The following is a 14,958-nucleotide window of genomic DNA, read 5'->3' on the forward strand; positions in this document are numbered from 1 at the left end:
TTGCCAACCTGAAATCTGAGAGTCAATTTTATGCAAAGTTCAAAAAACAAATGCGCTGGAAAAACGGCAAACATGGTTGTAACGCTGCGAACAGATTGAGGAAGCGATACCAAACTACGGGGGCAACGCTCCCAACGACGTTGTGTTGGAGCAAACTGCCATCCAAGCTTCATATAGGGCATTTAGCATACGCTTTTATACAAAGCGACTTACGTAAGTAAGTCACAATTTCCTTTAGTACATTTTAAATTAGAAGTGAAACAATACATCGCTGTCAGTACAGTAAAGATGTTCATCGGACCAAGTGCAAGTACTAACAATCGCTAGGCTAACCCATTCCCCGTATACAGCAGTGATAGCTAGCTAATGCAGATGCTAGACAATTAAGTACTATGAATAAATACAACATACAGGTTAGCTAGCAGGTGAAATGCTCCCAACACAGTTGCGTTAGAGCAAACTACATTCCAAGCTACCAGGTTATACGCTCCCAACACAGTTGCGTTGGAGCAAACTACCTTCCAAGCTACCAGGTGAAACGCTTCCAACATCAATGCATTTACTGTACAGTCAGGCCTAGTGCATAGAATCGCAAAGAATTAAAATCGTAGTGCAAAGAATTGCAAAGAGTTAAAATCGTAGTGCAAAGAAAGCTAATGCAGATGCTACACAATTAAGTACTATGAATAAATCCAACATACAGGTTAGCTACCAGGTGAAACGCTCCCAACACAGTTGCGTTGGAGCAAACTACCTTCCAAGCTACCAGGTGAAACTCTCCCAACACAGTTGCGTTGGTGCAAACTACCTTCCAAGCTACCAGGTGAAACGCTCCCAACACAGTTGCGTTGGAGCAAACTACCCTCCAAGCTGCCAGGTGAAACGCTCCCAACACAGTTGCGTTGGAGCAAACTACCTTCCAAGCTACCAGGTGAAACGCTCCCATCACAGTTGCGTTGGTGCAAACTACCTTCCAAGCAACCAGGTGAAACGCTTCCAACATCATTGCATTTACTGTACAGTCAGGCCTAGTGCATAGAATTGCAAAGAATTAAAATCGTAGTGCAAAGAATTGCAAGGAATTAAAATCGTATAGTGCATAGAATTGCAAAGAATTAAAATCGTAGTGCAAAGAAAGCTAATGCAGATGCTACACAATTAAGTACTATGAATAAATCCAACATACAGGTTAGCTACCAGGTGAAACGCTCCCAACACAGTTGCGTTGGAGCAAACTACCTTCCAAGCTACCAGGTGAAACGCTCCCAACACAGTTGCGTTGGTGCAAACTACCTTCCAAGCTACCAGGTGAAACGCTCCCAACACAGTTGCGTTGGAGCAAACTACCTTCCAAGCTACCAGGTGAAACGTTCCCAACACAGTTGCGCTGGAGCAAACTACCTTCCAAGCTACCAGGTGAAACGCTCCCAACACAGTTGCGTTGGAGCAAACTACCTTCCAAGCTACCAGGTGAAACTCTCCCAACACAGTTGCGTTGGTGCAAACTACCTTCCAAGCTACCCGGTGAAACACATCCAACATCATTGCATTTACTGTACAGTCAGGCCTAGTGCATAGAACTGCAAAGAATTAAAATCGTAGTGCACAGAATGGCAAAGAATTAAAATCGTAGTGCATAGAACGGCAAAGAATTAAAATCGTAGTGCATAGAACTGCAAAGAATTAAAATCGTAGTGCATAGAACTGCAAAGAATTAAAATCGTAGTGCAAAGAATTGCAAAGAAGTAAAATCGTATAGTGCATAGAATTGCAAAGAATTAAAATCGTAGTGCAAAGAATTGCAAGGAATTAAAATCGTATAGTGCATAGAATTGCAAAGAATTAAAATCGTAGTGCAAAGAATTGCAAAGAATTAAAATCGTAGTGCAAAGAATTGCAAAGAATTAAAATCGTAGTGCAAAGAATTGCAAAGAATTAAAATCGTAGTGCAAAGAATTGCAAAGAATTAAAATCGTATAGTGCATAGAATCATACCACATTGCAAATAATTAAAATCGTATTGCATAAAATCAAACCACATTGCAATGAATTAAAATCGTATTGCACAGAATAAAACCACATTGAAGTCCTCAAGCAGCAGTAGCCTACAACTTCAACAGCAGTCAGTTTGCAAATGTATGGAAAGTTGTAAAAAGGAATGATACAAAAAAGGGAGAATGTAGAGTACTGTGTGCATGTGTAAATCATCTCATCCATCTCTTAAATTCAAACCTACCAAGACAAAAACTAACAATTGAAACCAAACCATAACATGCCCGCCGTCATTCGTCTAGTCAAGTCAGTCTGACAGCTTTTCAAACACCAGTCAAGTGGGGTTACGGGTGGAGCGAAAATAAACCCCATTGTGGAAGTTTGAGATCAAAGCTTCACACACTCGCCCTAATTTCGGTTTGCCAGACATCCGTTTAGGGGTTTTCCAGAACTTCCAGTTCTTTGTGGATTCCTGAGGGAGGTGAAGCATCGGCAGAAGGTGCTGTGCCATCAAATTGTAAAATGCAGAATTGCACCGATGTCATTTCCACTAGGGATGTTCTGAAGTCCAGTGGTGCTGTGAAACAAAAAAGCAATTGGCGAAAATAGTTGCATTCGCCAATTGGTCTACTTACCATTTAACTTGCGCTTGTTTGCTTTCACCAATTCCAATTTTGCCCAAACGTTGGACGTTCACAATAGTTGCAGGTGTTCTTCCATTTTGCGTCCAGTTTCAAAAGCACACCCTTCCCAGTTTCCAGACAGGTTGCGGGGGTTGTAGTGGTCCGCAGCGTTAGTAAAGTCAGTCGTTTTGTCGTCCCCCGTTAGGCCTCATACAAACACGTGCAACAATGCACTCAAAAACAACCTACAACACTGCACTAAACATGCATTGAGTGAAGCCAAACAGACGAGCGGTAAAATCCAGGTTTAGTTTAGGGGAAAGAATAGTGATGTGTGTGCGGTGGACAAATTCACAAGTTCTGAAGCCAGCAGCCAAACACAACCAAACAACTTCAACCAGCTCATGGAATAACAAGCGACGGGTGACTCACTGCGGGGTTCCTCGCTCCCTCGTTGGTGGCCACGTTGTCCGGATTGTTGAGTCAAAAGCGCACAAAAAACACACAAGCAACCGCGGGACCATTTTGATTCACGTTTGGGAGCAACCCAAAATAATGCATCGCCGCACGTGCGGGGCGACACAGGTGAACTCAATTAAGAGCTAACGAGAAGGAGAACGGGATGGCTGTGACACGCGAGAAGCTCGAGCCGATAAAGAGTTTCCCTCCGTATCGAACGAAGCACATGAAAAGCCTGTATAGAATAAAAGTGATCAAATATTAATGTACCTTTTCTATTCTGTCTTTGGGTCACATATGAACTAGGTATAATGTAGGCTTTTGGAAATGTGATAATTACAGTTATTGATTTCTACTGCTTGGTTTATTAGTCTGTCCTGTCGGGCCCTCATTTTCCTTACCTTTCAATCCTCTTCATAACGAGATAAGCCGTCTCCCAAATTGATAAAAACAAACTGTTATTTATTGCACCTCTCCGTTGTGAGGCTTTTCCCCAAAGAAATGTAACAGGGCCCAGGTCGATCCAAACCCGGGATATATTATATTTAAGAATTTAAATATAAAATGTTTTTTTTAACGTATTACGAGATAACAGGGCTAGAGCTATCAGATCTGATGTGATTGCATTCGCGCTAATGCAATCAATCTAAATGGCAATAATTGTAATGGAGTGTGAGTGTGTTTACGTGTTTCTGTGTATCTGTGTGTGTGTGTCAGTGTGTGTGTGTGTGTGTGTGTGTGTGTGTGTGTGTGTGTGTGTGTGTGTTTGTGTGTTTCTGTGTGTGTGTGTGTGTGTGTGTGTGTGTTTACGTGTTTCTGTGTGTGTGTGCGTGTGTGTTTACGTGTTTCTGAGTGTGTGTGTGTGTGTGTGTGCGCGCGCGTGTGTGCATGCGTGTGCGCGCGTGTGTGCGCGTGTGTGTGTTTACGTGTTTCTCTCTGTGTTTATTACATTTATTTAAAACAAGACACATTTGTGTGTGGATCAGAAATGTGTTTGTGAAACATGTTTGTTCATGGATTTATTTTACATTCATACATACCGATATCCTTTTGTCTGTGCTTTGAAATGTATTTGTCAGAAGAGAGTACTTTATATATAAATCACAAAATACATTTGTGAATCCTTCTCTGTGCATTCATTGTTAATGAGACTGTTCTGACCCCAAAGAGGAGAGCCCCAGCCGCTCAGCAGAAGCCGGCCCTGGAGGTGGACCCCCGGCTGATGAAGAAGGACAGAGACCTTCTGAAGGCTCCGGGGCGGGGCCTGCTGGGAGGAGGTTTTCAAACAAGAGCTTTGGTTGGATCTCTTGGATCATCTGTGGCTGTAGAGGGAACCTGAGCAGCGAGGTAGAACAGATACGTATTTAATAGAAGGGACCAAATGTGGACTTGAATAAACGTGTTTGGCTCACTGCTGAGCGTAACGGCACTAGATGTGTAGCTTCAGATCCAGGGAGGAACGTTTGAGGAAGGTGTGTGGAGTACCTTCACGGAGAGCTGCTGTTGGAGTGACTGGATCTGTTCCTGCATGGCCAGATCCACGCTGCGCCTCCGTCACCCTCTGCTGCTCGCTGCCCCCCGCGGAGGGGCATCACTTCAGTACACCCCCGAAGAGATAGGCACTAGCAGGGAGTGGTCAAGCAGGAGGAAAGTAAGCAGTTTTTGGAACCCACCCCAAAACACGACATCCAGGCTTTCTTTATGGGCAGATGTCTGATGTCTGAATATTGGAATGTACCAATAGAGTCGTTTCAACTCTGCACTTTACAGACACTGAATGTTGCCAACAGGAAGGTAAAACCTAGGCTAAAGCAGATTAAAGAGCTATTAGCTGTCATAATGAAGCCATATGATGTTTGAATTATCTACATGCAAAGTACCACCATCTCCAAATTGGCAGTGAAAAACGATTGGCTTTCAGACACGAGGAAATTTAAGCAAAATTATGTAATCATGGGTGAAGGTCAAGTTTTCAAAGGAACTTTGGTAGCCCTAGGTGAGATTGGGTTTTGCGGATCCCGTTCCCATAGCGAGTGTTGCCCTGTTAATTGACATTACTATACTTACCATCACTGAAGACATATATTAACTGATTAACCCTTACTTTGCTTAGCATTTTTTCCTACCCACTTTTAGCTGTACTATACTACATTGCAATTAAACAATGTGTGATGCATGGAGAACAAGCAACCAAAAAGTTTCTGAACATTTTATTTAAAATTATTTTAACTAACTTATTACACTCTAACGTCAAGTGCTCAGCTGCTGCATTGATCAACCTCGTCTGACGTCTGCCCCCCCCCCCCCCCCATTGGAAAATGATCTACAAAAATCAGCAATTAAATCTAATAACCTGGTTGACAACTAAATGTGTGGCTGAGGTCGCCCTTGGATGATCATGTTTAATAAACATGATTTATTTCGCTTGTTGTTCGAATTCTATGATTTGTGGGAATTAAGGGCGCCACTAGAGGGCGCCCCCAACACATTTGTCGCCCAAGGTAATCGCCTAGTTCACTTAGTAATCGCCGGATTGTCCTGGAGAAACGTGATGGCCTTTTGGTGCTCCTCCATCAGGCCAGCACTTGTTGCCTTACTGAATAAATTGAGAGCAGGACCAACCTTCTTCTTATCAATGTGACTTGGCTCAAGGACCTCCACTGATAGATGGGGAGCTGTTTTTAATGCTATCCCTTCTTGAAAGGTCAATTAGTCCTTCATAGGGAACACTGAAACCTGTCCCCTCTTTCTTTACGCTCACTTTCCCTTCTCTCCGTCTCCTCATCCCTTCTTTCCTCAATCTTTAGAGCTGAAGAAAGCAGAAGAAATGGCACTGTTCCATTTTTTAAAAAAGAAACATTTCCATAATTATTCAGAGTTCATACTTATTATACCTGTATCACCTTTAACGCTCCAGCTGTGGTCAGGATATGGTCTCCATGGTTACAGGTCCAGGGGTACATGGTGGTGTAGAGGCCCTCCTGTGTTTGAGGACGATGCACAGGGATGGTGGGAATAGCAGCTGCTCTCAGCCTAGTCTCGCCCTTTTTGGTCTCGACTAACCGGTCTGCCTCAAACTGTCCTGCAGAGTGACGTCACTTTAGGTATTCTTAATGAATCGAACATTAAGCTTCCCAATGGTGTGTTCTTTGTTTGTGTTTGATTAAGATCCCCTCACATGTTTTTTTGTCATTGTAATCTTTCAATTCAATCCAACACAAACACATGCAAATACACACATGCAAACACCCGCACTGGGAGTCGCTCCTCAGTTCTCTGTATGTTTTGCTTCTGGACATTTCCACGGTATCATATCATCAACTCCATCAACTAAATATTGCTTCCTGGTCGCATGAAGAAATGCAGCAGAAAGCGTATACACAACAGGTGAATTACAAACTAGCCTACACTAGCCCTCACTAAGCTTCGCTTCGGGACATTCCAAAGATATCACATCATCAACCCCATATCCTGGTCCCATGAAGCAATGCAGCAGAAAGCGTATAGCCTACTGCACTGATGTGTGTGAGTGTACAGTATCAGTAGCCCTACACAGTGGGCCTTTATTAGGGATGAATCCTGTCGGTCACACTTCTTCATGGTACGGCCGGACCCCTTCAGGGGCCCCTGGACACTCCTAGACTCAGAGCCCCCCCCCCAAACACTTTACAAATCAGATTGTAATTGTAAATAGTAATGTTATTAATTTACATCTTAGAAACACATTTCATATTATGTTGAAATGTATTTTGGCAAGATATATCATTGAATAGTCAAAGGTTTTCCCCACAAAGTCGCACATTGTTCTTAAGAAGCTTCATAGAATATATTAATACGCCAACGTTTTCAGGGTAGGTTTACAACAATGACGCCCGCCAGGAATGTCCCGACATCGTGAAATGAAAGTGAAATGTCGAGTAGCGTAGCTCAAGATACGCCGAAACACCAAGATTCAAAGTGCACAGCGAGGTGACACCCTGATCTAGCAGCTCCCCTATTGCCCCCCCCCCCTTCCTGCTCACAACCACCCCTCCCTCTCCTGCTTCCTCCCCAGTTCTGGGTTTCTGGACCGGTCCTTCCTGTCATTGGTTCTGTAGCGTGTTCTAACCGTCACCCTAGGCCTATCAGAGCCCTGATCCAGGCCTTCAGCCCCGCCCAGCTCCTCCCCGTCCAGGGTGTTGAGGTGAAGGGTGTCGAGGCGCTCCATGCTGGCCCTCAGCTGGGCCTCAGGCCCCCCAGCTCTCCTGTTGGCCTCGGGGTCTGTCTGGGTCACTGCTCCCAGGAGCCTCCTGTACAGTCTGCTGAACTGGTCGTCCTGTACGATCTCCTCTGGTTCTCTCTCCTGGAGCTCCTTCTGCCGCCGGTGCACCAGCCTGCCCTGGTACAACCTGGACCAACCCGTCTGGGATTAATGAAGCACTTATCTTATCTTAAAACTACATTCTCTTGACCCCCCCTCCCACCCCCTCATCTTTCTATGTCACAAAGGTTTAGGCGTTAAAATTTCTCAGTGTATCACTGTTAAAATATCAGTCTTGTGATTAACTTGTGATTCCTGTTATTAAAAGTTACTTCAGACTTTATATGCTGGTCTAACTATGGAAACAGTAATGACTAGTTATGCTTTTGCTATGCAAACAGTACTGACTAGGTGATGGTGTTGCTGTTGAATCAGTACTGTCTGGAAGATGGTGTTACGATGGAAACAGTACTGCTGGTTGATGTTGTTGCTATGGAAACAGTACTGTCTGGGTCATGGTGTTGCTCTGGAAACAGTACTGACTGGTTGATGCAGTTACTATGGAAACAGTACTGTCTGGTTAATGGTGTTGCTATGGAGACAGTACTGACTGGGTGTCTCACCAGGCGAAGTTTGGTTCAGGGAGGGGCTTGCAGAGCAGCAGGTTGAGCTGGGAGGCATCCTTCAGGCAGGCCTGCCATTGGTTGAAGCTGTGAGCCACGACACCATCCAGAGGCTTAGAGAGGTGATTGGTATCCCCTTGCCAGCCTTCAAACAAACACACACACACACACACACACACACAGGCACACACACACACACACACACACACACACACACACACAGGTAGGGTGTCAGTAATCGAATGAGTGAGGCAGATTAAAGTCACATCATGTGCTACCTACCTGCTGTCCCATTTTGTCTCATCAGTTCTCCTTGGACCATGACCATCAGCAGAGCTTTGAGGAGTCTTGACTCAGGGCTGGCCCTCCTCAACCAGTAGCGGGTCACAGCCACTGGGAGGCACAGGTGAGCCGGAACTCCCTCTAGTGTCTCTTCCTCCACGCCCAGCGTCTCCAGAAACACCTGCAGCCTCACATCGTGGTCTGCCTGGGAAGTGCAAACCAACCACATGTCCATTTAAAGGATAACCCAGAACTCCACTGGCTCCCTCTATAGGTTAAACACTGCAATTGTCATTGTCTGACAGGGTTACCTGCTTCCCTGCTGATTGAACGTTGATGGGACACAGCTGTCCTCTGCTTATTGAAACAGGTTTGAACGGGTGTTTACGGAGCCTGCTGGTTCTACCCGTCCTTCTTGCGGGAGAGCCAGCAGACTTCCCCACAATGTGGGAAAAAACTCAAAGCATTTTTTTTAAATAGGGTTCATTAAAAGTTTACTGTTTCTTATCCCTGAATTACGTAATAAAACAAAAATATTAATTACACCAAGGTAGTGCTCAAACAAGTTGACAGTATCAGTTAGAGTGAGGAGTATTACAGGGAGGCCTACCTGGAGCAGAGAGTCCAGCCTCAGCGTCTGAGCGTCTCCTTGGACCAGCGGTTGCACCTTGACACTGACGGGCTCCAGACCGACCCGGTCCACCTCCTCCACCTCACCCCCCCTCTGGGCCAGCAACACCCCGTACAACACCTGCCGGATGGGCCGCGAGGTGAGGTTGGAGCTCTCTAGGTTGTTGCGTTCCACCTGGATCCGCAGAATCTTCCGTCTGTGCATCAATATGTCAGCTCCCAGGTCTCCTCTGGCCAGGGACGCACAGACCCACGCAGGGACCCAGCTCAACTCAGCAGGCAGCGGCGGAACAGTGCCCTGACTGAAGAACCCCCGCAGAGAGGAGCTGGGGAGCCGGTACTCCAGCATGGACTTCTGCACCTCCCTCCGCGCCTCCGTCCGCACCTGTTGACTCAAGTCGGCCATCGCTGCTGTCAAGATGTCTTCTGTCGTCTGGTCTTTCCTGGCTCCCAGCCAACGCAGGAGGCCCTCGAGGCGGGAGGCCCTTTTTGGCATTGAAGGTCTTCCCGGTGCACTGCCCCTGGCCCACCTTTTTGACTCATCTTTGAGGTTGACGTAGTCGTTCCAGGCCAACGAGGCGAAGACGGGCAGCAGCTGGTCGTTGATGTTGAAGAAGGTGCAGAAGCTGGACGTGGTGTATAGCTTGCAGGGGATGTAACTCCTGGCCCCAGTTCTTCTAACTGAGTCCCACTGGAAGTTATGTAGGGGCAGAACCCCCTTCGGTAGGGCATAGATGTAGAAGTCAGTGTCTCCGGACAGCACCGGGAAGGACCACTCGCTGGCCAGGGAAGCCAGCTGGCCGTCGGCCTCTCCGAAGCACTTGACCAGCGGCACCTTCATGTTGTTCAGCGTCTGTTCAAAAACGGTCATGATAGATGGGGGATAGATGCCCATTTTCTCGCCGTTCAGAGCGGCAGGGATCTTCTGGAGATGGCCTCTTTGACGGTCCATCCTGGTGTTCAATTTGATGTCACTGGTGCCTGAGCCTCCGTCAATCACAACGTATGCTTTGATTTCACAGTCGGCCAGAGCCTTGAAGAGAGCCTGGACCTGGACCTTGTAGGCCAGGTACTCCCCGCCGTGGTTCTGGTCCAGGTTGGCCATGTCATAGAGGTCGTAGGCCAGGTTAGTGCCGTCCACCAGCAGTTTGCTGTCCCTGAAGTGGATGTCCTGGTAGATATGGCTGTAGTCCTTCAGCAGCGAAAACAAGCCCTTCACCCCCATTGTGACTGACAGATCAATTCTAACTTCACCTTTCAATGACTGGATAGGTTCTAACTTCTGGGGCGACTGGACTCACCCAGAGAGGATCCCAGCTCCTTTATACACCAACACAAACCTGCACTGGGAGTGGCTCCTGAGTTCTCTGTAAGTTTAGTTTCTGGAGATTTCCAAGATATCATATCATATCATCAACTCCGCATTGCTTCCTGGTCCGATGAAGCAACGCATCAGAAAGTGTATAGCCTACTGTACTGATGTGTGTGAGTGTACAGTATCAGTATCCCAAAAAGGTGGGCCTAAATTAGGGAATGAATCCCGTTGGTCAGACTTCTTCATGGTATGGCCGGACCCCTTCAGGGGCCCCTGGACACTCCTAAACTCAGATTGTAATTGTAAATAGTAATTTTATTAATTTACATCTTAGAAATACATTTTAGATTATGTTGAAATGTATTTTGGCAAGATATATCATTAAATAGTCAAAGGCCACGCAGTCACTCATTGTGGTTGAGAGGCTGTATGAATAGATTCATACCAGTGGCGTCTGCTTGTCTTTCAAAGAGAGGAAACTCATTTTCGGCCTACATCATTTGAATTGCAAATTATTTATATGTCAATTATGCTCTCTGTTCCTTTTCAAGGAAATGCTCTGTGACCCTTTCATACCAACTAGCTGTCTTTTCAAGTGATTTTCCTCTTAATGGCCAGCAGAGCTAGGCTGCTTGAACGGCCTTGGCCCATGTGTTACGGGTGTAGGACTTGAGCCGCTTTAAACAGGAGAAGCTCCATTCTACACCTGCAGATGTAGCTCCAATTGTTGCCACTAATGAGAACAGTTTGTAAAGCTGAGGCATTGCACTGTCCAACTCCATGTCTTTAAGGAACACCAAGAAATCACACAGCTTTTCTCTGTCACCCTGCAAGTCCTGATCTGAATACGGACCTCAAGCTCCCTGAATCAAAGTGATAGCCAACTACCAAAATGATATTAAACAGAGGGAAATTCCCACAAGGAAATGTGGGAATTCTGTTAAACTGAAACAAGGAATTGTGTGTATAAGTGTTTGAAATGTACGATGAAAATTGTCTAGCAATTTCGCCAAGGAAATATCATGAAAAAGGTTGCAGTTTGTCTTTCGACTCGCTTGCAAAATCCGCGATGTGACTGAGGACTAAAGAGAGCTCCGGCGACGTCTTATAGTTCAAAATCGTTGTCAATCAAATGGCAACTGAAGTCTTTCGCAGACTCTCCAATCATCACGCAGAAGGCCAGCGTCCCGGCCAGCCCACTCCTCCATTCACCCCCGGAGACCCTGAGCGTCCGTGGGAGGGACATAATCACAGCATTATCTAATGACCGTCGACTTTAGACACTAAAAGATGCTGGTCGATGCAGCCCCATTGAAGTTCGATTGACGCTGAGCTTCAACAGGCAAATGCACTGTGAAACTACGGGAATGTATGAGAAGGATATCGAGTCAGTCGACCTGTGATAAGCAGCTGATTCTGAACAAACTCGTCTTCGAGATGGACGTGTTCTAACACATTTTTAGTCAATGAAATGTTAACACAACAGTATATATTCGACCATTTCATTTTTAAAAATTTAGGGGAAGCCGAGCTTCCCTTGCAGTTTTAGAGAAATCGCCCCTGATTCATACGCCAACGTTTTCATGGTAGGTCGGACTTCCTCAGGAGTTCAGGGGAGGTCAAACATTTGAAAAGTTTTACAATAATGACGCCCGCCAGGAATGTCCCGACATCGAAAATGAAAGTAAAATGTAGAGTAGCATAGCTTAGGAGACGGTCGGGCAACAGCATTCCTCCATAGAGCCTTTGTTCAGTCAGTATTTATACACAACAGGTGAATTACAAACTAGCCTACACTAGCCCTCACTAAGCTTCGCTTCGGGACATTCCAAAGATATCACATCATCAACCCCATATCCTGGTCCCATGAAGCAATGCAGCAGAAAGCGTATAGCCTACTGCACTGATGTGTGTGAGTGTACAGTATCAGTAGCCCTACACAGTGGGCCTTTATTAGGGATGAATCCTGTCGGTCACATTTCTTCATGGTACGGCCGGACCCCGTCAGGGGCCCCTGGACACTCCTAGACTCAGAGCGAGAGATTCTTAGATCTGAGATCAGAGATTTTTATTAATTTACATCTTAGAAATACATTTCATATAATGTTGAAATGTATTTTGGCAAGATGTATCATTATATATCACAGAATAGTCAAAGGTCTTCGCCACGCATTCGCACAATTTGTTAAGAGGCTTTATAAAATAGATTCATACGCCAACGTTTTCAGGAAGTCGGAGTTCCTCACGCGTTTGACAAGTTTTACAACAACGACGCCCGCCAGGAATGTTCCGACTTCGCAAAATGAAAGTGAAATGTCGAGTAGCATAGCTCAAAACACCAAGATCAAAGGGCACAGCAAGGCGACACCCTCATTTAACAGCTGCACTATTGCCCCCACCCCTGGACCTCTGCCCCTTCCTGCTCACAACCACCCTTCCCTCTCCTGCTTCCTCCCCAGTTCTGCCCAGTCGGCCTCTCCAAAGCACCTGACCAGCGATACCTCCATATCGCTCAGCGTCTGTTCGAACACCCACAAGATGAGGTTGGGAAGGATGTCTCTCCTCTTGCCCGTCAGAGCGGCGCCCTGGGCCCTACGGACCTTCCCTCTGGCCCGCACACACACACACACACACACACACGCACACACCCACACAAACACACACACACACACACACACAGGGACAAACCTGCACTAGGAGTGGCTCCTTAGTTCTCTCTAGGTTTCAATTTCCTGACATCAACATGATATGACCTCATCAACTCCAACAACTGTAATAACCTGGTCACTTGTCACATCAAATTCAGATTTACGTAGTCGTCCCTGACCAATGAAGCGAGGACGAGCAGCAGATGGTGGTCGATGTTGAAGGGGGCTCAGAAGCTTGATGTGTTGTATAGCTTTTAGGGGATGTAGCCTCTGGCCAGACTGGTCTTAACTGAGTCCCGACTAACTGGGTTTGACCCGGTTCTTGAGGGTGTCCAGTTTGGTGTCACTGTTGCCCGAGCCTCCGTCCATCACCACGTACGGTTTGATTCCACGGTCGGCCAGAGTCTTGAAGAAAGCCTGGACCTCCGCCTGGAAGGCCAGGTACTCCCCGCCGTGGTTCTGGTCCTGGTTGGCCATGTTGTAGAGGAGGTGGGCAAGGCTACTGCCGTCCACCACTAGCTTGCTGTCCCTGAAGCGGACGTCCTGGTAGATCTGGCTGTAGTCCTCCAGCAGCGAGCACAAGCCCTTCACCCCCATGGTGTGGAGGTAGGTCAGAACTAGAACTCTGAAAGGTCAAGGTATAGTTCTATGGTGACTGAACTTACCCAAAGAGGATCCCAGCTCCTTGATACACTAACTCACACACACACACACACACACACACACACACACACACACACACACACACACACACGCAAACACCTTCACTGGGAGTGGCTGCTTTGTTCTCTATGTTCTCTAGGTTTCACTTTCCTGACATCAACAGGATATGACATCCACTGTAATGACCTGGTGTGCATAGTGTATCGATGTTATAGTATCAGTATATAGGAGGCATATATTTGTATATGATTTGAGTCTCGTCGGTCACACTGTTTTATGGATTAGGCTATGTGAGATTTCCAGAGGATAAATAGTGTGTGGTGTGGAACTGCCCCACAGATATGATTCTCAGTGCATAATGGAATTCAACTGGCGTTGGGACAGGAGTCTTAGACCTCTCACAGCTCAATGTATTTTCAAGGCAGTCTTGTGCTAACCTTGACGTTAACACAACCCTTTCTCCTCGTATCAGCATCACCTGAGGCAAACATTGATGTTGCCATAATCGCCCCTGTTAATGTATCATCCCACAAAACAGAAGGTAGCCCTAGGTGAGATAGAGTTTAATGGACCCCGTTCCCATAGTGAGGGTTGCCCTGTTAATTGACATTACTATACTTAATCACTGAAGCCACATATTAACTGATTTACCTTTAGTTTGCTTTGCATTTTTTTACCCACTTATAGCTGTACTATACTACATTGCAATTAAACAATGTAGTAGATGTTTGATGCATGGAGAACAAACAAGCAAAAAGTTTCTGAACATTTTCTTTATGTTAAATAACTTATAACACTCAAATGTTATAAGTTAAATTCTGGTTCAAAGTATGGATGAACTCCATAAAGTGTAAAGGTACTCATATGAGGAATCTTAAAAAAGCTAAATATGGTCTACCTCCATACATAAATTAAAGATGCTCAAGACTATTTCATATGAAATTAACTCTATTAATTGTGGAAATAAGTACAGTAAATGTAAGCAAAAGGGGCCAGCTCTAATGATTTTTATAGAAAAATATTATGTTTTTTTGAATACAGTTTAGAACTCTTCATTTTGAGAATCAATGTACGTTGAGGTTGATCAATGCAGCAGCTGAGCACTTGACGTCTTTGGAGTCGATTGGAGCCTCCTCATGCAGCTCAGGACACCGTGGTGGAGACTTTAGGACAACACGGAGGAAAGAGCGGACAAGCTGCTGACATGTTCTGAGTTTGAATTACATTAAATAAGTGCATCGTAAAAACAATATATATATATATATATATATATGTGTATATATATATATATATATATGTGTATATATATATATATATATATATATATATATATATATATATATATATATATACACATATACATATATATACATATACATACATATACATAAATATATATTTACATATACATATATATATGTATATATAGACAGTGGTAGGCATAACTTTAGGCACCCATGCTAAAGTTGACTAAAAAGAGGAA

General features: G+C 45.3%; 3 protein-coding genes across 4 annotated transcripts in view; all 3 read right to left on the bottom strand.

The window, feature by feature from the left end:
• Positions 1 to 3,744: 3,744 nt before the first annotated feature.
• LOC307072613 (single-strand DNA endonuclease ASTE1-like) overlaps positions 3,745 to 14,958 on the bottom strand; it is a 38,068-nt gene continuing 26,854 nt past the window's right edge. The window contains exons 5-6 of the mRNA XM_079731982.1: positions 4,560 to 4,696; positions 3,745 to 4,409 (exon numbers count right to left, since the gene is read on the bottom strand). The gene's annotated coding sequence lies outside the window, so the exon portion shown is untranslated. The remainder of the gene's footprint in view (positions 4,410 to 4,559; positions 4,697 to 14,958) is intronic.
• Positions 7,093 to 10,304, bottom strand: LOC307072600 (single-strand DNA endonuclease ASTE1-like; the record flags this gene model as incomplete). 2 transcript variants are annotated; one of them, XM_079731968.1, is made up of 4 exons in its annotated part: positions 8,830 to 10,304; positions 8,220 to 8,424; positions 7,938 to 8,082; positions 7,093 to 7,462 (listed from the first exon to the last, which is right to left on the bottom strand). In XM_079731968.1, exons 1-4 carry the CDS (start codon positions 10,072 to 10,074, stop codon positions 7,093 to 7,095), a joined length of 1,965 nt encoding a protein of 654 aa, XP_079588094.1. In that variant the 5' UTR covers positions 10,075 to 10,304. The 2 variants fall into 2 exon arrangements, with proteins under 2 accessions (XP_079588094.1, XP_079588095.1); XM_079731969.1 differs by having other exon boundaries at positions 7,328 to 7,462; positions 7,926 to 8,082.
• Positions 13,113 to 13,409, bottom strand: LOC307091927 (single-strand DNA endonuclease ASTE1-like; the record flags this gene model as incomplete). The annotated part of the gene is made up of 1 exon (XM_079758773.1): positions 13,113 to 13,409. The coding sequence occupies one exon, from the start codon at positions 13,407 to 13,409 to the stop codon at positions 13,113 to 13,115; it is 297 nt and encodes a 98-aa protein (XP_079614899.1).

Source organism: Pollachius pollachius (assembly GCF_949987615.1).
Source record: "Pollachius pollachius genome assembly, chromosome: 1".
NCBI classification, from domain to species: Eukaryota; Metazoa; Chordata; class Actinopteri; order Gadiformes; family Gadidae; genus Pollachius; species Pollachius pollachius.